The sequence below is a fragment of the Miniopterus schreibersii genome, assembly GCF_964146895.1.
Source record: "Miniopterus schreibersii genome assembly, chromosome: 13".
Classification (NCBI taxonomy): domain Eukaryota; kingdom Metazoa; phylum Chordata; class Mammalia; order Chiroptera; family Miniopteridae; genus Miniopterus; species Miniopterus schreibersii.
In genome coordinates this window covers 41132199-41154875 of record NC_138113.1, presented here as the reverse complement: position 1 = coordinate 41154875, position 22677 = coordinate 41132199, and the positions used below count along the sequence as shown (strand labels likewise).

Here is a 22677-nt window from a genome sequence, read left to right as displayed (position 1 = left end):
AATAATGGCCAGTCCTGATAAATCCGTAGTTATATAAGCATTTATATAGAGATATGGAGGTAACCACCAGGCCTATAAACACAAGCGGCTATAAGTGGTCATCCCTGATTCCAAGGATAGAGACGGCGTTTTTGCTCTTCATCATATGCATGTCTGTCCTATTTGATTTTATTGTATCACTTTTTTTTTTAAGTATAGGCTCTGAAAGTTAAAAAAAAAAAAAAAAGGTGCAGGATTTGGGGTCATCTGTGTGAATTCAAATCCTAACTCTGCCCGTTAAGGATCTTGGGCAGGATAACCTCTCTAAATTGCAATTTTATCTTCTGGATAATAGGGATAAAAACCATACCCACAAGGTTACTCCCCCAGGATAAAATGAAGTAATGCATATAAAGAGCACAAACTAGTACTGGCCGAAATTCAGCATCTATAATTATTAACCATTGTTATCGCTATTAATAATAAGCCAAGCGTGCAAGTAATACCCAGGGCTTTGCACACAGTAGGCACTTAATGAGTGGAAGTAATAGTTTAAGCCCCCCACCAGAGCCTGTAATTTCTCCCAACTCGTGACGCCTGAGCTCGAGCGCTCCGAGGGAACACTTAAATATTGATGCGGTTACTCATTTATTCATCACTCTGCTCTGCGCCGCAGGGTCCGCGGAGGGCGAACCCAGCTCTCCCGCCTCCCGCGCCGCGGGCTCGTCGCAGCCGTGGTCCCCGCCGCCGTGCAGGTTGGAGGCAGAGGCAGCTCACCTGCTTCCAGGTCACTGGTGCGGGGGCCGTCACGCGGCGAAGTGGGAACCGCTTCTGGTTTCACCCGGGCATCTTCCCGGCCAAGGGCGGGCTGGAGGAGGGGGAGCGCCGCTCGGGAGGAGGAGGGCGGCGGGTCTCGCCCCACCCCCACCCCGCGCCGACGGGGTGGCCACCCCCAGAGGGGTGGGCCCGGGCAGTTTTAGGGCGAGAGCCGGGACACACTGAGGGGAGATTCGGGATTGGCCAGGAGACGCGAAGCGGGCATTTCAGAACCCTCCAAGGGTGTCGCGCTGGCCCTCAGGCAGGCGGGGTTTAGCGGGTGCCCCAGTCCTGGGCGGGGCCCATGCGGGAGCCCCGCCCACCCCTCTGCAGAGGCCCCGCACCCCGAGGCTCCGTCCGGCTCCCTCCTGCGCCCCGCGGGTCTGCGGCGGCCTGAGCCAGGGCGCGGGTCCGGCGCCTCCGCAGCGCTGCCGCACCGCCGCCGCACCGCCGCGCGGGGCTGGGTCGTCGGCCCGGGGCGGGGCGAGGGGGCGGGGCGCCGGCGGCCGGCGCTGACGTCGCGGCGCGGCCGAGGCCGGGGAGGTGGGGCGGCGGGAGGCGGCGGGAGGCGGCGGCCGTTTCGGCTCAGCCCGGCCCGCAGCTGCAGCGGCCGGAGGTGCGGGCGGCGGCGGTTCTCTGAGCCGCCTCCTGACGGCCGTCCGCCGCTGCCCAGCACATCGCTTGGTCCCGGTGCTGGCGGAGGGTTGGGCCGGCCCTCGCCGGCCGCCGCTTCTCCTGCCATGGCCCTGGTGCGGGGCGCCGAGCCGGCGGCGGGGCCCTCTCGCTGGCTCCCCACGCACGTCCAGGTGACCGTACTGCGGGCCCGCGGGCTGCGGGGCAAGAGCTCGGGCGCGGGCAGCACCAGCGACGCGTACACGGTGATCCAGGTGGGCCGCGAGAAGTACAGCACGTCGGTGGTGGAGAAGACCCCGGGCTGCCCCGAGTGGCGCGAGGAGTGCTCCTTCGAGCTGCCGCCCGGAGCCCTGGACGGCCTGTTGCGGGCGCAGGAGTCCGATGCGGGCCCCGCTCCCTGGGCCGCGGGCTCCGCCGCCTGCGAGCTGGTGCTCACCACCATGCACCGCTCGCTCATCGGCGTCGACAAGTTCCTGGGCCAGGCCACGGTGGCGCTGGACGAGGTCTTCGGCGCAGGCCGCGCCCAGCATACACAGTGAGTGAGGGGCGCGGGGGGTGCAAACGGTCCAAAGCCTCTCCGGGCGGGGCGGGTGGGAGAGCGGGACCCCGAACCTTGGCCTGGGCCGTGCGCCCTTTGCCTCGCGCTCAAGGGCGTAAACCGACAAGTTGGTTCTAAGCATTTTGGGGTCCCCTTCCCATTCCCAAACGTGCGCGCTGTGCTGTGCTTGGCCGCTGGTGGGCCTTGGGAGGCCCCAGGAGGTGTGAATGGTGGCCTAGCGTTAGTTGTAAATGATCAAGTAACCTTAGGAGTGGGATCCAGAGGCTCTTGGACTGTGGGAACCTCAAGAAGGAAAATCTTGAGGCCTCCGGGCTTGTCTCCCTTTCCTGGAAGGGGAGGGGAACTGCAGGCACCTGACCCAAGCCAGGCCATCAGGGGCGTGGAGAGGTGCCGCCTCACCCTGTGGGGGAAGGAAGGTGCAGTGTGTCCTCCAGGGTGAGATCCAACCGACGTGCCCCACCAGACCTAGAGACTGCGAGGGCATCTGCTTCTTGTCTGGAACTGGGATGCCCTCTGCCACCTAGAGATAAAATACCCCCGGACCCTATCCCTCTGTGTCCCTGGCCTGGTCTGAGAACACAAGTACCTCTAAGTAAAAGGGAGGAAACACTTTAATCAGTCTTCAGGCTCCTGCTTGTCCTGCCTGAGATGGAAACAACAGCGTGGTTAATGCACTGCAAGAGATAATCTCCCAGCCACTTCCACCTAGAAGGGCCAGTGGGTTATTATTATTTTTTTTGTAATCATTTATTTTGGCAGCGGTTAACCTTCCCTGTGTGAAGATCAAGGCTTCAGACTTGGAGCCTTGTTTCCTGTTTTGGGCTTGGGCAGTATCTGGAGGCCAGTCCCTAGGGCTGACAACCTGCTGTGGATCACTCATCCACTGGGGTGACACCTCCCTGGGGCCTCATGGTCCTGGATGGGGAGGATAAGGGGATGAGGGCAGGGGTGCGCCATAGGTGGGGACAGGTACTGGAAAGGTTTGCCTGGGTAGAATGGCGTCCAACTGAGTATATGTAGGAAGGCTGGCTGGAGAGTGATGTGCTGGTGCAGACCCAAACAAAAGCAGGAGTTGGATAGAAAAGGACCTGACCTTGAACATTTTTCAAAATGTGGGTAGGGAAGGGCCTTCATGGCTCTTTGTGGCCTGGGGTGGAAAGCAGGTTCCCTGCAGGTCTGTGACCTGGTTCCGTGTCCCCCTCCCCTGGCCTTCTCCTCTCCTTCCCTCATGACTTGCTGTTTGGTAGCTGGGTGTGGGATCATGTGGTACAGCTTGGCCCTTGTTTTGTTTTTTTCCTCCCTTTTTCAGCCCTCTCCCTCCTTCCTGGCTCAGGAAGCCGAAGGGGGTGGGTGTGGGGTTGAAAGCTCTCCCCTGGATCTCTTAGCCTTTTCTTTTTTCTGAAGAGGCTCCTGTCCCCAAATTCATTCCTCCCCTTTGTTTCTTAGGGAGGGGCTTCTGTGAGGTCAGTGACTTGGGGAGGGGCCTTTGATTTTTTATTTTTATTTTTCCAGTTCTTGCCCTTGCTCTCTTCTTGGGCTGTGGATCTTCCTCAGCTGAGCTGTTTATGCCTGTAGGCCCAGGTGGGCCTGTTTTTAGCCAAGGACGGACAGTTCCCCTTGGAGAATTTGACTTGCTACCCCTTGATCTGAATGGGAGCCTTATTTGACTTTATAGGAGTCATCTTTCCATCAGGATCTTTCCACACCCAACTCACTGCCTTTCCCTCTGATGCATTGACCTGGATTATTTATAGAACCTGGAGGGGGCAGGGAGGACAGGGACACTTGTGGTGGGCAGAGGAAAATTCTGTGAAATTGGCCTGATCTTAGTACATTGGCCCTCACAGCAAGCCCACCAACAGAGTGAGGACTGCTGCCCTCATTCTGGTTCCCACCTCCCACCTTTGGCTCTAGTGGCCACTCTTAGTGGCCTTTCCTAGAGCACTCTGGTATGGGCTGCTAAGACAGTGAGTCTGCACATTGCCTAGTGGGGAGAGGGAAAGATGGAGAGGACCGGTGTGTACCCTCCTCAGTTTTGGATAATGGTAGAAAAGAACAGTATCATACTTTCTAACTCCAGGAACCAGATGTGGTGGTCTCAAAGAGGGCAGATGGTAGTCCTATGTCACCAAGACAGGACCTGGCTAGGGAAGGGCGGCCTCATGGTTAAGAGGAGGGGCCTGTGGAATGGCACAGCCCAGATTCTAGTCCCAAACCTGCCAGCTTTTGGCCAGTCAAGTAAACTCTTGGTGCCTTAGTTTTCTCATCTCTAAAATGGGACTAATTTGCACCTTCACAGGTTGATATAAGGGGTGAAATGAAAATGCAATTAAAGTTTCTGATGCAATTCCTGGACATGGTTGGTGATCAGTGAACAGCGGTGATGGAGGTTTTGGTAACAATGTCTGGTAGTTTTGATCTGGAAGACATTCCCTGTCCTAGAAGAGCCTCTCATATGATGGGGGAAGATCAAATAGGACTTAGAGCTTGGGAAAGCCCGAGGACTGTGAGGGGCAGGCTATACACAGGAGTATGAGAGCTTCTGATGAAATGGAATGGCCCTTTGCAGCCCTCCACCATTCTCTTTACTTCTAGAGGTTCGAGAACTAGGGCTGGCTTGGGGGGCCTGCAGTCCTGAAGCCAGGCTTAGATCAGCCTGCCCCTCTCTTCCCCATCAGCCTTGCTGGGAGCTGCCTGTACCTTTACAGAAAGGCAGGACAGCACAGGGTTTAGGAACCTGGAGACTGGGCTCTCACTCTCAGTTCTATGATTTACTAGCAGGCAAGTTACTTAACCTGTTTCCTCATTTTTACAAAGGTCATGATAATAATCATAGAATTACACAGATAAAATAAGAGAGCATCTATGAAAGTCTTAATGTAGTTCCAGAACCATAGCAAGCTTTTAAAATATTAGTGTTGGGGTTACTCTCAGGGCCCTGCTTTGTGTGTTGATGGTGATGGTTGGGGTGCTACACGTCTCAACATCCCCCAAAGATCCTTTGTCAGTGGGGTGCTTTTTGAGGTGAAAGATTTCACTGGAGACGTTCCAAATAATTAAAGAAATTCTCAAAACAAAATTTAATGTAATACACAAGGAAATTGGTTATAATGCTTTCCCTTCAGCCATACCTGAGTCATCATGGTTCTGATGATGCTTCCCCACTATTTCCTTCCTGGCTTTTGCCTTCAGCACCCTTCCTAGTACATTCCAGTGGGTGCTCTGTGTGGAGTAAAATGGTCCTGCCTTAAAGAACCCCTGACCCGGCCCTGGCCTGTGTGGCTCAGTTGGAGCATCATCTCGTACACTGAAAGGTGTCAGGTTTGATTCCCCATTGGTGCACATACCCAGGTTGCAGGTTCCATCCCTGGGGGCAGGGAACAGGAGGCAACTAATTTCCCTCCCTCCCTCCCTTCCTTTAAAATAAAATTTAAAAAAGAATCCCTGTCCTGGGCTCGTTGGATCAGTGGTTAGAGCCTGGCCCCTTGGGAAAGCCGAGGCTGTGCGCTTAATTTGGGTTGAGTCCAGTTTTTTTTTTTTTTCATCCCAAAGAAACTGTTGTGACCATGGGCAGGCTGCTAACTGTGGCCTCGCCTTGGAGAGGCTCAGTCAGCTCTGGCCAGACAGAGCCATTGGTTTTATGGGGAGCCTCTGGGAGGCCTGTAGCTGAGGAGGACTTAGGTTTGAGACCAGAGCCCTCTGGCCTGAGACCTCTTAAGGAGGGTGGGTTTGGGGGCACTGGGAAAGGCACCCTAAGGAAAATGCAGCCTGTTGCCATAAGGTTGGGGTAGTCTTTGAAGGCATCCACATATTCCTTAGCCTCCAGATGCCCAGCATAGAACTGTTGTGGGCAGATGGCACATGACCCCACCACCTTCTCTCCAGATGTGACTGCTCCTCAGGGAGCAGCTGAGGCCACAGGGGTCCTTGGCTTCTATGGCTCCTCTTCCAGCCCCAGACCTGGAATTGGAGGCCGGTGGGACTGCCTGGGAAGTCTGCTTTGGCTGCCAGGGGAGGGTGTGGCTGTACTTAGAAGCCAGTCATTAGGACACAGGAGGCTCCATCTCCCTTAGTTATGGGCAGTTTTTATTTGGGGTTGCTTGAGCAGCAGTGTCTGGGGGAGTGGGGAGGGGTAGGAAGTGAGTTCCCCGTCAGACTGGGTGGCTCCTCCAGGCTGGCACGACATCTTCCTCTTCCCCTGCATCTGGCACTGGGTGGGACCCATCTCTGCCCTGTTCTCACCTCCCTGTGGGCAGCCAGGGACAGGCACAACTTAGCAGAACCTCCAATCCAAGTGACCTTGAGGACTGTCCTTTTCCTCTGATGGGGGCTGTCACCTCATTTTTTATTGCTGCCACATGGTATTATGACTCTCTTACCTTGTCCAGATGTTTCCCCTGCCCTCCCCACCCCACTCAGGGACAGATAATTAACACAATGAGGGGAGCTCTGTGTGTTCTGTGTGAATCAGTGCTCTTTTTCTTTTACTCTTTTGCAAAACAATGTGGTCATGAAGAAGCTTTGCCCTGCCCTGGCAAGGTGGCTCAGTTGGTTGGAGCGTGATCCCATGCACCAAAAGGTTGCGAGTTTGATTCTCAGTCAGGGTACATACCTAGGTGTTGTGGGTTCTGTCCCCAGTTGGAGTGCATACAAGAGGCAACCGATTGATGTTTCTCTTTCACATCAATGATTTTCTCTCTCTCCCTTCCTCTCTCTAAAATCAATAAAAAAACTTATCCTCTGTGAGGATTAAAAAAAAAAAAAAAAAGGCAGCAGCAGCAGAAGCTTTGCCCTTCGCTGTGGCCAAGTAATAAAAATAAGTCCACGATGTGGACTGGCAGCCCTGTCAGGGAAGAGTCTGATTGCTTTGCTTCTTACTGAGCTGGCTGAGGACCCCTTATGTTCTGTCTTCCCTCAAGAATGATGGCCACCAGACAGGAGAACTGGGCTTGGCAGGTCATTCTGAGGCCCAGAGTGTGGTGCTGGCCTCACATCACTGAGCAGTGAGCAAGCAGGGACCCTGAAAGTTCAGCTCCCAGGAGGCAGCCTTTCAGAGGAGCTGCACAGGGAGGGGTTTTGTCTCTGGCCACCTTAACCTTCACCTCACCTGGGGGTAGGGAAGGGAAGCCAAGCCCACAATCCTGGAATTCTAATGTCAGAGCCAGTGCTTAGACATTGGAAATTGAGGCTGGGGAGGGAGAGGGACATGCTGTCCCCTACTCAGCAATTAGGGAGGGTGGAGCTCTGTGTGGCTCCTGGTAGGCCCTGGCACCAGAAGAGATGGCATTTGGGGCCCTGTGTGCGTCACAAGGCACTTTCTGTGGAAGTCCCTATGGGGTTTTAGTGAGAGGGGACATTTCAGCTGGGATGGGAGGGGGGGCCTTGAGGCTTATCTACGGACCTGGTAGACAGTCTAATCCAAAGGCCTTTCTGGAGTGTCTAGGCAGAGGCCAAGAGGGACCATGGGGGATATGGACACCCCAGCCTCCATGCCTGGAGGGCATGATCTTGTTAGGAGGCTGGACACCCACATTTGAAGGAAGGACCACTGCCAGGTGCTGTATTTTGGCGCCTAGACAGGGAGCACTGGAGATGTTCAGAGCAGACAGAGCCATGGGGTCACCTGTGGTCAGGGAAGTCCTTGAGGAGGGGACGTACACCAAAGACCTCTCAGTCTGCCCGCCAGAGAACCCGTCTGCCACTCCACCTTCTGCGAGTTCCCATACCAGCAGCTCGTGGCACTGTTTTGGAGGTTATTATTGCCTTGTTGGTATAGTGTATCATCCATTAAGCCCTTTCTAGGTGCTGCCACTGTTCTGAGGACTTGACTTAATTGAGCTCACAGCAACCTCTAGAGATACAGGTACTGTTGCTGTGTTTAACAGACGGGGAAACACAGAGAGGCCAAGTGACTTTTCAAAAGGCACATAGTACACGGTAGAGCCAGGAGCTGGAGCCAGGCTTCGCGTTGTGTGTTCTTCACCACCAGGCTGTACCGCCCACCTCAGTTTTCTTCCATGTCTCCCATGATTCAGCTCAACATGGGATCAAGTGCTCAGCAGCTGTCCTGCGAGGGTTCCTCTCTCCTCCCCAAAGCAGACCTCGGGTTTGATTAGGCTTGGGGGCTCTGTAAGCATAACCTGCTTCTCTGCTGTGAGGCTGTAGCTGACTGGGATAAATGTGTCTGGTCTGTGGCTCCATGTATGTTGTGTCTGTGTGTCTGTTTTGGGATGGGGGTATTGCCTGGCACTTTGGGAAGGAAGGCATCACTGCCACCAGGGTGTCTCTCAGGAGTCAGGGGATGCCTGAGAAACTCTGCCTTGGCTCCTGTACTCTGTCCCCCCAACTTGGAGATTTGCTTCCCTTGGCTTATGCAGTAGAGCAGGGCCTATGAGCATCAGCAGATACAAGACTTCCTGATCTTTCCTAAGACATCATATGCTTGTTTCACTGTGACAGAACCTCCTAAGCCATCTGCTTCCTCCCCCTACAGCAATGTAGATGCAGTAGTTTGCTTTTTTAAAAATTCTCACTCGAGGATATGTTTTTATTGATTTGAGAGAGAGAGGAAGGGGGGGAGAGAGAGAGAGAGAGAGAATGAGAGAAACATCGATTGGTTGCCTCTTGTACACGCTCTGACCAGGGATCGAACTTGCAACCTAGGTATGCGCCCTGACTGGGAATTGAACCAGCAACCTTTTGGTGTATGGGATGATGCTCTGACTGACTGAACCACCTGGCCAGGGCTCATTTGCTTTTTTTTCTTTTGTTTGACTCTGGGAAGCAATGACAGGCATGATTGTGCCTGGGTAGGACTTTTGAGAAAACAAGAGAGAGAAAATGTATAGCCCTTTTCCTAAAAGAGTGAAAAAACTGTTTCAGACAAAACTTAAACAGGAAGCATAATTAACCTGCAAAGCAGCATATAAAAAGTGTGAGAGAAGGAAATGGTCAGAAGAAGGGCAAACTCACCAGGGTTAGAGTGATCAGGGTGGGCTTCCTGGGGGAGGCGGTACTTTGAATGCCGGGTGAGGCTTGTAAGGGGGCTGGGTAAATAAATATCTGAGAGGGAGACTGCCCCTCTGGAAGTGGAGGTGAGTGTGGTAGGGAGTAGAAGGAGCCAAACTTAGTTTCTTATGTGCCTCTCTCAGCAAAACAGCCTTTACTTCTTATTTATTTTTGAGGAGTTCACCTGGTTCAAATTCTTAAGGTACAGAGGATACATGATGAAAATTGTCCTGTGTCCTGACCTTGAGCCACCGAGCTCCTCTCCTCAGAGCCAACCAGCATTGCCAGTTACTGTGTAACCTTCCAAAGCTGCTCCGTGCCTCTAAAAGCCAACGCAGTGTGTGTTTTCACCCCTTCCTCTTGTTCGCACAAATGCAACGTTCTCCACACACAAGCCTCTACCTGTGGTCATCTGACTTCCCCACAAAGGGATGTGTATTGTTTGTCTCTACCTGTACTAATCTGAACGAGACCCTGGCAAAGGAGACCCTGGCAGAGGGGAAGGGCGCTACTTAGGTTTGACCTTTATGACCCAAGACTCTTGTTTGGGGTGAATATGGGGTTAGGAGCAAACTTGGGCAGGGGGTGTGTGGTTAAGTAGAACGCCTTCTCCTTTCTGCCAAAGACCCCCTGGGAGAAGTCATCTTGCTGGCTCTTTCCTTCCTTTGTGGATGGTTGGTCCTGGGCCACCTCCCTCCCATCCGGCTGATGACAGCCTTTAAAAGGCCCTTGATAGACAATAAATCCAAGTCTTATGTGTGGTTTGCCCTAGTTTTCTGAGTGCTTTCCCAGCATCACCTCATTTTGTTCTTCCCTGAAGGCAGGCAGGGTGACCCCCATTTTTACATATGTGGAGACTGGGGTCTCAGGAGGTAGAATGACCTGTTCAAGGTCACATGACTCATTAATGGCAGCGAGATTTCTGACCTCCAAGCCCAGTGCTTTTTCCCTTACACCGCGCTTTTGGTTACAGATACTTTCTGTTGCTGTCTGTGCTGGTTAGACTGGTCTCCTGGCATTTTTATAGCTTTATTTTTTCTGCTGGGTGAGTGCAGTCATGGCCATGTCTGAGGCAGCTGACGGTGACAGACCTTTGGAGCCTCCAGCAGTAGGAGGGTTGAGGAGAGGAATATTAGCCAAGATGTTTGTGCCCAGGAGGGAGGGAGGCGGACCTGGCTGGGTCTGCAGGGAGCTGAGTAAGCCATGCCCGCAGAGACAGGGGCAACTAATAAAGTGATGGTTCTGGGCTACAGGGACTGTCCCTGGGGACTGTTGGTGCCAGGCAGGTTGCCAGGGTGGGCGATAAGAATCATTGTCTGGCCTGATAAGAGGCGAAATCCTGTCCTATGCTTGTGTCAGGCTTGCAGTTCTACTGTAGATACCAAATCAAAGGGTGGGTTAGATTGTGGGTGTGGGAGCCAGAAGGGGATTGGCCTGCTGGCCACACATCTCCAGTCCGATAGTATATAAGGACAACTGCTTGTGGGGGAATTTGGAGAGGAGGGAAGGTATCTGGATGGGGGAGACTCTGGGGAAAGGTTTTCCAATGTTTCTTCAAATTCTGAGTAATAATAGTTTTAGTTGGCACTTCTTTCTGCCTCTAACTGGTTTATTTTATCACCCCCTTTTACAGAGGTGAAATGGCTGGATTAAAGCCACTTGGTGAGTCAGAATCAGGAGTAGAACCCAGGTCTCCTGTCTTCCAGCCCACTGGGGTCTTCCCACTATGCCCTAAAAATAATCTTTTTCTTCACCTTATTTTTGGGACTAGCCAAGCTCTGTGGATTTCATCTCACTTATCCAGCAGGTGTTTGAAGGTGTTCCATGTATCATGCCCTAGGTTGTAGGGGATAAAAGGTGGGTAACAGTCCCTGCTGTCAGTAAGTCATGAATGTGCAGGGTGGAGTGTCTCTGCCAGAGCGGCCCCTCCCACCTTCCCCATTGCTCGTGTCCTAGTTTAGGTTGTTCTTTTTACCTCTGCTCTGGACTGTTATTATAGCTGCTGCTGCCTTTTATAAACCAGAGCCTCCACTGGTTGGGTGAGATTTCACTGGCGAGTTAGTTACCTGTGCCAGGACGGGGTCAGGATCCCATGTACCAGGCCCTGTGCTGGGGGCTGTGGCCATGAACAGGCGGTTAGCACAAGCACAAGGCTCAGGACAAGACCAGAAGCTGGGCTCAGTCATAGGACAGGGAGAAAAAGCCTATGTCCTGGCCCAAGGCTACCCCCTGACCACCTCAGTGGTCTAATATAAACCCTCTGTTAGTCCCAGGTGGTACCAGTGGAGAGTGTAAGTAAATCATCACTCCCTAAATGCTTCAGTACATGTTTTCAGCTGTCTCCAACAGATTCAGGAGCTTTTTAAAAAACATAACTATAATGCCATATTACACAAACAAAATCAACAACTCCTTAATAACCGTCCAATATCCAGTCCATAGTCATGTTTCCCTGATATCAGAACTGTCTCTTCATAGGTGGTTTGCTGAGCCAGGATCCAAACAGGGCTCCCATACTGTGCCTGGTGTTAGGTCTCCCAGTGTAACAGTTCCTCTCTTTGTTTCAACCCTTCCCTGATAGAGGAGCTGGGTCCCTTGTCCTTGAGAAGACCCCACACTGTGGCCCTGGCTGAAGGGCTCCTGATGATACCCTGCACCCCAATTCTCCAGCATCCCCAACCCCAGCATTAGGTCTGGAAGTCGTGTTTCCCAGGTCCCACCCCCCGGCAGGAGCCCTCTCTGTGGGGTGGTTGACTCTGCTTCATGGCCTCACTGTCTGTATTTCACCTTCAGTGAGGCCCAGATTAAGCAGAGGGTTCTGGGCCGTTAGCCCGACTCAGCCCTTATGAAGTTCTTCATCACCCTTTCTCCCAGTAGTTTTAGTACCCATTGACGATGATTGCACCTAGCTCTCCAGTTCTGCCTTTTCTCCTCTGTCTATCAGGAAGACAGCGTAAGGAAGAGCTTTCCCTTTCAACTATTTGGTCACTCTGCATACGAATGGAAGGCTGGAATAGCAGGAATGACCATTTTTGGCCATTATTTTTCAGTTCGTGATGACTTTCAAATTAAAAACACACCCTGCCCCAGGATAGTGTGCATGATGCTAGTCATTTACATGGCAGGAGTTTCCTGCCAAAGCAGAAACTGTGGGGCCTCATGAGCCTGGGATGGGGGAACAGGGTAGCATGTCTCTGAAGGCTGCAGGTCTTCCAAGGGCAAATGATTGAATCTATACAGCATCACTTGAAATGGCCAGTGGCTGGCCTGGACTGGAAATCTGCAGCAAACCATGTTATGGACATTTAGGTATTTTGGTGTTTTCTCCTATAGTTTTTCCTTGCATCTATTTTTTTTTTTTTTTTTTTTGGTAATTCCTCACCTGAGGATATTTTTTCCATTGATTTTTAGAGAGAGTGGAAGGGAGGGAAGGAGGGGGGGAAGAGAGAGGGGAGGGGAAAGAGAAGGAGTAACATTGATGTGAGAGACACACATTGATTGGCTTCCTCCAGCACATGCCCTGACCACGGCTGGGGATTGAACCTGTAACCCAAGTACATGCCCGGGAATTGAACCTGTGACCCTTTGGTGCACGGGCTGACGCTCTAACCACTGAACCACACTGGCCAGGTCCCTAGCATCTACTGTTTCCCTGCCTTGGCCTTTGGAACCACGTTGCCCCTGTTTGTACTAACTCCCTAGGGAAGCTACGTGTGGAGAATGCGGTGGGAAAGGAAGACAGCCAGGATTTCTTCCTCTCCTTCATGTTGGCTCCTTGCTTTTCCTTCTTGCAGCACAGTTGTCTCTCCTGAGGCCTGTTTTCCTCAGCAGGTGGATTTCGATTCTGCATTTGTCAACTTTGCAGGCCCTCATCCCCATAATGGTGGTAGCTGTTCACTAGGCTGAGGTAAGGCCAGTCTCCCAAGAGGCCAGGGCTGCAGCCACAGCCAAAAAAGAAAAGCTGCAGACCTGGCGGGTTGCAGCAGTAGCAGGTAAGGGACCACCCCCAGGGAAGTTGGAGATTGTGGCATTGGGGTCATAGTGAAAACAAGCCCCAGTTAGCAGGTACAGTTGGCTGTTTTCGTTTCTTTGGAGTCACCTTTATTGGCATGCAGGGTGTGTGAGGGTCAGGCTGACCACTGTAGCGTGACGCTGGGGAGTCTCAGAGCCACTGGCCAGCTTCTTGCCCATTGTCAGGCCCTCCCAGGCCCCTGAGTGGAATCTGGGAGCAGTGCCTGTCCTCTGCCTCGAGGCCTCAGCCCAGGTGCCATGCACTGAGGCAGAAAGGCAAAGACCTGCCTTCTGCTACCTCTGTGCCCTCCCTACTCTAGAACAGGTGTTCTTAGCCCCTTTGTGCCATGGACCTCTTCTCAGAACAAGATATTCAAATACATAGGATTATAAAGTATATCAGTGATATTGAAGAACATTTATCAAATATTAGAACATTTGCTAAAGTAACATGGGCTTTATTACTGTATTAAATAATGTGACTCAATGGTGGACTAATAACTTTAAAGTTCAAAGTAGTGATGAGACAATACTTTGTTAAATCTGTAACATCTGTAATGTGATGTGAAAGTACCTGGTTTCTCCTGGTGACACAGTAATAGGTACTGCTACTGTACAACTACTGTTGCAAAAATTCATAATTGGAAGAGATGCTAAATTTCAGTTAGAGATGAGGGAAAATAGAGATGTAATTTTTCTTTCATCTAAAACATACCCCTTGCTCTGGAGAAATAAGGAGTGACTTTAGATTCCTTGATTGGGCAGGGACACGGGTTTCTGGGCCCGCCGCTTGCTTTTGTGTGTGTGTGTGTGTGTGTGTGTGTGTGTGTGTAGTACTTGTACAGGGAGGCAGTCTAGTGCAGTGATCAAAGTCGGGACTCTGGAGAGAGGGAGCCTGAGTTCAAATCCTGGCTCTCCTACTTACTGAAAATAAGTATGTGTCTTAACCCAGTGGACTTCTCTGTGCCCCTGTGTCTGCATCTACAAAAACATATGAGCTGATGCTTGTGTGGCATTTCTCATGTGCCAGTCCCTATTCTCTGGGTGCTCCACACATAATCTACATACTCCTTATAGAGTTTTATGAGAGGAATGGACTTCCATTGCCCCCATAGGTGTGGAAACTGAGCCATAGAGTGATTAGATGACCTGCCCAAGGTCATGAAGCCACAAGTGGTGGGGCTTGGGCTTAAACTAGCAGCCTGGCTCCCAAGTCTATGCTGGTAGCCACTCAGGGTCAGCTTCCCACACCCACCTCACAGGGCTGTTAAAAGGATTAGTGGGATATAATGTGGTATGTTGAGTGGTTAGTAACACAAAGTGCCCAGCGTATAATAGGTGCTAAATGAGAGGTGAAGTTGTTACTATGAGAAGACTAGTGGCCTAGTGATGGCTAGAATGGGATCAATAGCCATCTTCATTCACGAGTCTGGGCACTTCCCAAATCTTGTTGGTACCTTCTCTCTCAGGGAAGTTAATGAGATTCTTAGCTCAAAGATGGGGGATGAGGGTCTCAGGGTTAAAGAAGGTCCCCTTTGGGAACTGTCCCCTTGAAGCCTGGCTCTTGTGGCCCCTTCCTTACGAGGCTCCTGTTGGGGGATGGTGGGCAGGGAGCCCTCTCTTTGCTCTTTGGGAACTCCTGGTGGTTCACAACTGTTCAGTTGCGAACAGGGACAAACCAGCTCCTAAGTCAATTCATGGATTAATTTGTTAGTTCATTGAACAGATATTTGAGTGTCCGCTATTTTAAGTGCTGGGGAAGCAAAGATGAGCAGAATAGAGTTGCTGCCTGTAGAGCAGGGGAAGACACACATTAAATGGCCGTGCATACATATATTATTTTCCTGTGTGGGATGCACGCATGCTAACATACACACGTGCATGAACACACACCTGGGTACTGCTACTCTACTGCTCTACCACATGGCAGGTAGTGTTAAGTATGTTTCAGAAAAAAAACAGGTAAGGGACAGCTGTAGTTGGGGCACTCAGGGAAGACTGAAGAGATTCAGAAGAACTGACATGAGTGAGTGAATCGTGGCCTGAGATCTAGGCCCTTGTCTCAGCAAAGGGCAAAGCAGGTGCAGTGGCCTTGAGGTGGGAACATGCCTGCTGGGTTTAGAGACACCAAGTAGGCCAGTGTGGGATGAGAGACACGGAGTCAGGGGAGCTGTGAGCCAACAGATAGATCATTTCCACCTTCTGAGGAATGGGCGTGATGTGCTCTGACCTCACCTGTGTGCTGGGTGGAGCATGGATGGCAGGGAGGCAGGTACGCAGGGAACTGTGATGTCCAACAGGAGATGGCGGTGGACTGCACTATAGGCAACAGTGGTGGGAGGGGTTGGATTCTAGCTATAATTTGCAGGTAGAGCTAAAAGAGTTTGAAGTTTTGATGTGGGCTGTGAGGGGGAAAAAGAGACAAAGATGGTTCTTGGGTTTGGGTTCTGAAATAAACCATGTGGGGGGCTCAGGAAGGGCCATGGTTATTTGAGTCATAAGCTGAAGTGGGGCTGATTAGAACTGGAAATGAGTCAGGTGTGCCTGGGCCTGTGGCTGTCAAGGCCCCCACTGCCCCAGTCTCTGACAGGAACCGCCCAGGCACTTGCCTGTGTTTGACGTCTGCCCGAGGTTGGCCCACCCAGTGTTGGGCTTTTCCAGTTATGCTGTGTGGCAACTCAGCCCAGCTGCGTGCCCAGAGAGCTAGGTGGAGAGCTGGGTGTGGTGGACCTGGGAGTCCACTAGCAGGAGTAAGTAGGGCCATGGTCTTGATAACAGGTGAGGCAACAAGTCCCTTACTCCTTGCATCCCACCTTTGTCGTTTGCCCCTGTGGTGTGTGGGGAGGGTCCAGCCTGGCGGGAGACTGAAGGCTGAGTCCTAAGTCCACACTGGGCCTGCTGAACTTCGTCAGGCCGTGGGAACGTGGGGGAGATATCGTGGCTGAGCAGGGCCCTTTAAGAGCTTTCCCATGGTCAGCCCTCAGGAATTCTGGACTCTGATGGCTGTTGGGGAGGCTGCTCTCAGACAAAGTTTTAATGGCCTGGGGACAGGAGAAAACCCAGAGGTTTTCTCAGTGACCTCTCAGGGCTCCATCCTCTCCGGATTGTGCCAACCCTGTGAACAGGTTTCTAGTCTTCATACCCATCTTTGTGCCTCTTTTGGAGTCTCTGATATACATTCAGCCCTTTTCCAGCCTCTGCCCTTCAAGGTGTCTGGAGGCCCAGGTGTTTGCATTCAGCTTGATGAGAAATGGTTCACCTGAAAGGCTAAGGGCATGGGCTGGAGTTAGGCATCTTCATGCTCAAGTTTGGACTTCATCACTTATTAGCTGTGTGACCTTGGGCAAGGCACACACCTCCTCTGTAAGTTAAATTCCTCATCCACAGAATAGAGAGAATGGACGCTGTCTCCTGGACTGTGTGGATAGTGAAAGAGGCACAGAGCCTGGCGCGCAGTGAGCACACAATGACACGAGCTCCACTGATTCTCTAGCCCATCGCATGTCTCCCTCTGCCCAGGCATGGTCCTTGCAGGCCCCTCTGCACCCACGAGGTCAGATCTGCATTTTAACCAGACCCGGGGATCCTTTAGTACTTTGCAGTGTGAGAAGCCCTGATGAACATCACTCCCGCTTTGCGTGTATTGTCCTCTCAGCAGCCCCAATAGGGTGGTATGCCCGCTGGATGGCCGGGGAAACGGAGGCTTAGGGAAGTAACCTGGTAGGTGGAGGTTACACAGCAGTAAGTGGTGGGCCCAGATGTGCTGCCACATGCATCCATATGGGAGCTCCGGGCAAGGGGTGGGCAGAGCAAGGGTGAAAGGAGAGGGGGAGGGTGGGCAGTGAATTGCTGAGGGCTTATAACATCTCAAGGCTTTACTGCCAGGCATTGTTTCTTTACTTTTGAGCTGTGTGCCTGGGGGGATGCTCAGTAAATATCCACAGGGCACACTGTTTAGCTGGGGAGATCCCAGGCACCTGGGAATGACAATTCCAGGGGGTCAGAGTGGAGTGTGGCTAGATTTGGTTGCAGAGTGAGTTAGGTTTAAAGTATGTATGCCTGGTCAGAAAGAGGAGGGATAGACTGGGTCAGGATGGTGGCAGCTGAGAGAGCTTCCTAGAGGAGGTGGGACTTGAACTGGGCCACAGGACTCTGTTGTCTCATTCCCCGAGGGAGCCTCAGTCTGCAGGGATGAGATGCTCAGAGCCTGTTTGCTCTGGATTCTGCTGTGTGCGGGACTCTGTAAAGAGAAAATCTCCATCATTTCACTGAGGGATCATTAGCTCACGTTGCAATGCTCAGTGCTTTCTGGCCTCAACTGGACTGTGTGCTGCAGTGCTTGGCAGGCCCCGGTCTGTTGGGGGCCCTGTGGACAGGCAGGAGGAAGCAGGATGCAGGGGTGGCAGGGAGGGATGTGGCCATCTCAGCTTATGAGGGTTACACTCCTGGGAGAATGCCTGCTGTGGTTGAGTCCTTGGGGCCTGAGGTGCCAGGAAGGGTCCAGTTTAGGCCTGGCCTGGTGGGCAGGGGGAAGTAGGGTAAGTTGGTAGGGAGATAGCTGGGTGACAGTGGCTGGAGGTCTAGAGGCAGGTCCTGGCCATTCTCAACCTCACTGTGCTCTGGATGGGAGTCTCAGAAAATGGTGAGGAAAGTCTTTTTCCTCTTGGCCTCCCTGAAAAGCAAGTCCAGAGAACCCCAAATTCCCTGGGGAAGAGCAGGACAAGCACAGGTAACTTTATAGAGGAGAGGGTTGGGAAGGGCGGGGGACCTGAGCCTCACCCTGGGTTAGTGAGACAACCTCCTTCCTTTCATGGGAGCGGGTGGGAGGGACCAACGAGCAGCCCATTCTGTGGCTCAGCAACTGAGGAGATAAGACAGGAATGAATGGGTGTTTTCTTGTCTCTTCCTCCTGTTACGACAGCAATATATGCTCTGTATAAAAAATTCCAACAGGGCAAAAATAGACAATGTCGGAAGCGATAGTTCCTTGCAACCTCGCTTCCCCGAGGTAACCATGGCTAATGCTGTGGAGTGTGGAATGACCATTGGGGCTGAGGGCCCCCGGCCTTTATGCCCCAGCAAAGGACAGCTTCGCTTGCTGATTCCAGCTACTGGGTTTGGGGGATTTGGGGCTGGAGGCCATACACTTCTCTTTTGCCCCAACCCCTAGGATCTTCCTGCCCTAAATGGGGCCTAGGCCAGGTTTGGGGAAAGTGACTAGAGCTTGGCCTTTAGAGGCTCCATGTGGTGCCCAGTGTTGCTGGTGAGGACCTGATGCTATTCTAATCCCTGACGTATGAGCCTGCCTCCCCTCTTTGGAAGCCTTCAGGGTCTCCTTTTTACACCTGGTGTTCTGCAGCCACACAATGGTACCTGTTGGCTGGGTCTTCCTTTGTTCATCCTGCTGCATGCTGGTGGGCCCTTCCATGCTGCTGTTCATGTCCTTCAGTTACGGAGAACCTTCTTGTATTTTTTCTGTCATTGTTTCATCCTCTTTGTGTTCTTTGCACGTACTCTCTCTGTCTTTTTTTCTAGTTAATAAAATTTGTTTTAGAGCAGTTTTATGTGTATGGAGAAACAAGGGGAAAGTACAGAGAGCTCTCCCTCTATACTCCTTAAATCCCTCCCGTTTCCTCTGTTATCTACATGTTGCATTAGTGTGCTACATTTGTTATCACTGATGAGCCAATATTGATACTTTACTATTAATGAGAGCCTATAGTTCACATTAGGTTCCTTCTTTGTGCTTTATATTCTACGGGTTATGACAAATGTATAATGACATGTATCTATCATTACAGTATCGTACAGAATAGTTCCACTGCCCTAAAATCCCATGTGAATTGTTGATTTTCAGGTTGCTCAGCTTTTGTCTTATGTTGTGGATGGGAGAGATGACTCCCAAGCCCCTCACTCACACGAGCCAACTCTGCTCTTGTGTTTGACTCTCCAGTTGTTTGGTGGTGTACTTCCTTGAATCGACCTCTAATAATCGCCTCATCTTTGTCCTACATTCTGGAGACTTCCTCCAATTTATCTTGGAACACATCCTTTGGATTTTTAATTTGAGCTCTTATGTGCCAGGGAGGTTATACATTTTGGGTGCGAGTGTGAGAAAGGGGCCTGGTTTTCACTTACTCTTGTTTTCCAGCTGTACCCGACCCCATCATTTAGGCTTGGTGTCCCGACGTCCAGACTTTTCTGGTTCAGTCTCTGCAGAGTCTCTCCACTCACATCTGTGGAGATGGGCAGGAGTGTGACCTGGGTGACTGGGGTGGGAAGGGGGCCTGTGGAGGTGTCTAGGTGCTCCACACAGATGCCATATGGTGTGGCCAGCCAGCCAGAATGGGCTTGGTCAGCCCTTCCTTCTGGGCCTTCCCCTAGGAGTCCGAGCGGTTGGGGAGGAGGACTTGGGAAGCAGAGGAAGGAGGAGCTCTGTGCACACCCCTTCCCTGGAGGGTCGCTCCACCCACCCTGGGCATGTGTGTTAGGGGTCTCTAGGGAGTGTGTAGTGGGAAGAACACGGCCTTTGGGGTGATGAAAACCTGGGGTGTCTCCCCTCTCTGGATTCCTGGCAGCTTGTTCTCAGAGGAGTGGCTACCCCTGAGCCTCGACCTCTTGATCTGTGAAATTGGGGTAGTGTCTCTGACTCACGGCTTGATGTGAGGTGTAAGTGGGATGAGATGAGGAGCCCTGCACTTCGTTGTAACACACAGTAGACGCTCATCAGATAGGAGTGCTCTTTCCCTTCCCCAGGTCTCTTGCTGAAGGCCCCTTTGTGCCATCTTGTCTGCTCCTCCATCTGGCAGAGCTGTTCCTGGTGGGGCGTGGGGTGAGTCAGTGAGTGGGTGAGGTGTGTGTACATGGGCTAGTGTTCCTGTGTTCCTGGCCCAGGGCCTCTGGGTGAGCTGTTCTTTTCTGGGCTCACTAGTGGCTCAGGGCAGAGCGTTGGCGGAGACTTGGCCAGGGGAGATGATGTAAACAGGGAAAAATGTGGCAGGTCTGTCACAGGGGACTGGAGATGTGAGAGTCCTTCCGAGACCCAGCCTTACTCCTCTGGGCCTCAGAGTGCCAGTTGTAGGGGGGAGGGCTCAGCTGCAGGGAAGGTGCTGGGGTGGAGGGGCTAGATGTGGTAACCCCTGCCTGCCTAGTAGCACCAAGGAGCTTCCCCTGTTCGAGATGTGGTTTTCTCCATCATGGAAGAATTTTGGATAGTTTCTCAGCTATGCCTGTGGCCTGGGAGGCAGGGCCTGTGTATCAGAGCAAGAGTCTGTAGTGAGAGGCTGTCATGGCCCCCAAGGCAAGGAGGGGCCCTATGAGGTCACTGGCATCAGGGGAGGCCAGGCTTCCTGTGTCTTCTGTGACCAGAGCTCTGCCCAACTTGCCCCCCTCCCTGTCTTCTCACAGGTGGTACAAGCTACACTCCAAGCCAGGCAAGAAGGAGAAGGAACGTGGGGAGATCCAAGTCACCATCCAGTTCACTCGTAACAACCTGAGTGCCAGCATGTTTGACCTGTCCATAAAGGACAAGCCACGGTCTCCCTTTAGCAAGATCAAGGACAAGATGAAAGGGAAGAAAAAGTATGACCTGGAGTCTGCTTCTGCTATCCTCCCGAGCAGTGCCCTGGAGGATCCTGAGCTGGGCAGCCTGAGCAAGATGGGCAAAGCCAAAGGCTTCTTCCTCCGCAACAAGCTGCGCAAGTCGTCCCTGACCCAGTCCAACACCTCACTGGGCTCCGACAGTACCCTGTCCTCAGCCAGTGGGAGCCTGGTGTACCAGGGCCCCGGGGCCGAGCTCCTCACCCGTTCCCCCAGCCGCAGCAGCTGGCTGTCCAGTGAAGGGGGTGAGCGAGAGGGGCCTCACCTACTGCAGAGGGTAGTGGAGGTTGGGCTTTCCATCAAGGGAGCAGGGGAGGCCCCAGGACAGGAAACAGGGCTTCTCTTCCCTGCGATAACCTTCATGTGCTTCCTTTTCAGGCAGGGACGCTGCCCAATCCCCCAAGTTGTTCACCCACAAAAGGACCCACAGCGACGAGGCCAGCCAGCTGCGAGCTGCTCCTCCCAGGGCCCTTCACGACCTTCAGGGCCACCTTGACACCGCCGCCCGCTCTTCTCTCTGTGTCAATGGGAGCCACATTTACAACGAGGAGCCCCAGGGCCTCTTGCGGCACCGCAGCTCAATCTCGGGCCCATTTCTACCCTCCAGCTCCCTACACAGTGTTTCTTCTCGGCCCTCTGAGGAGGGACCTCGGGCTGCAGATGACTCCTGGGGTAGAGGCAGCCGCAGCACCAACAGCTCAGAGGCAGTGCCTGGACCAGAGGAGCCGAGCACTCAGGCCAAAGCCCTGGCCCTTGAGGCCAGCCACCCTGGAGAGGAGGATGGGGCCCGACTCCAAGAGGGGAAGCCAGTGCAGGTGGCCACACCCATGGTGGCCTCCTCTGAGGCTGTGGCAGAGAAGGAAGGAGCCCGGAAGGAGGAGCGGAAGCCCCGGATGGGCCTCTTCCACCATCACCACCAGGGGCTGAGTCGGAGTGATTTGGGGCGCCGCGGTTCTCTAGGGGAGAAGGGGGGTCCCACCCCGGGGGCCTCCCCCCATCATTCATCCAGCGGGGAGGAAAAGGTCAAGAGTAGCTGGTTTGGCTTGAGGGAAGCCAAGGAACCAACTCAGAAACCCAGGTACGTCCTTGGCAAAACCAGCTTTGCCCCTCGAGGAGAATGCTGGGGTGTTTGCAACCTGGATCTGGGGCTGGGCGGGTGGAGCTGATGATGGGGCCCTCGGCAGACTGCTGGGGCTCTGGCTTTGCATGGTTGAGTGGGGCTGTCCCTAAGCCAAGGCTTTTTGTCTGCACTTGGAGGCAGGTGAGTCTCAAGGGCACAGTGCTCTGAGGGCCCCGTGGATTGAGCACAACTCTCCAGTGGTGGGCCTTGCTTCATGAGTTGGTGCACCCACCCCCTGAGAGAGGGGGAGGAATAGAAGAAGAACAGGAAGGCCATTTGTATGAATTTTGTTCCTAACCTCCACCTCCTGCCCTCTGGCCTCAAGGTAAGAAAGCCTTGGCAGGTAGAGAGGTGGGGACTGGCGACTACACCTGACTTTCCCCACCCTCCCTGAAGCTAGCCTACTTCCCTGCAGCTGCCCCAGCTGGTTCTTGGTCTCTTCCCCCAAAGAGGGAAGTGAAGTAATTGATGCCTCCCTGCCTGCGCCTACCCCCCCATACAGCCAACCTCCAGTTGCTACCCTGCCCTGGCAAGAGGCTGTGGGCAGCTCCCCCAAAATCTGTAACCTACCCTCTGTCCATGGAGTCCCTTGGCTCTGGCCCTCTCTGGGTCTCTTGGTCTCGAGGTATGGCAAGTGCTGATGATGGCATCTTTGTTTTCAATGTGCTTATTCCCATGCAAAAGAGGGATGCAGGAGTCCTTTATTGAGCTCAGTCCCTGGACAGAGCTCCTATGAGGGTTCTGATACCAATTAGAATTATGCATTCAGTTCCATTGTGGGGGTTTGTGGGTTTCCCACACATCCAGGGAATTCTCTGACACCAGCTGGGTGTCCTACAATTCAACTCAACTCTGACACTGTTTACTCAGAGGATATCATCAAATTCCACAGGTAAAGGGCTCAGTCCTACAGGACAGGTCCCCCTCCCCCACCACTTCAGACGCCAGTCAA

The 22677-nt window shown here is 52.9% G+C and overlaps 1 protein-coding gene across 3 annotated transcripts in view; it reads left to right on the top strand.

Annotated features, from left to right (window-relative positions):
• The first annotated feature begins 1340 nt into the window (after positions 1 to 1340).
• RAB11FIP5 (RAB11 family interacting protein 5) overlaps positions 1341 to 22677 on the top strand; it is a 35339-nt gene continuing 14002 nt past the window's right edge. For 2 of the 3 annotated variants that reach the window (XM_081157011.1, XM_081157009.1), the window contains exons 1-3: positions 1341 to 1963; positions 20414 to 20850; positions 20984 to 21683. In XM_081157011.1, the coding sequence (XP_081013137.1) occupies positions 1536 to 1963; positions 20414 to 20850; positions 20984 to 21683 (1565 nt within the window). In that variant the 5' untranslated portion in view covers positions 1341 to 1535. The remainder of the gene's footprint in view (positions 1964 to 20413; positions 20851 to 20983; positions 21684 to 22677) is intronic. The other variant, XM_081157010.1, reaches the window with a different exon arrangement.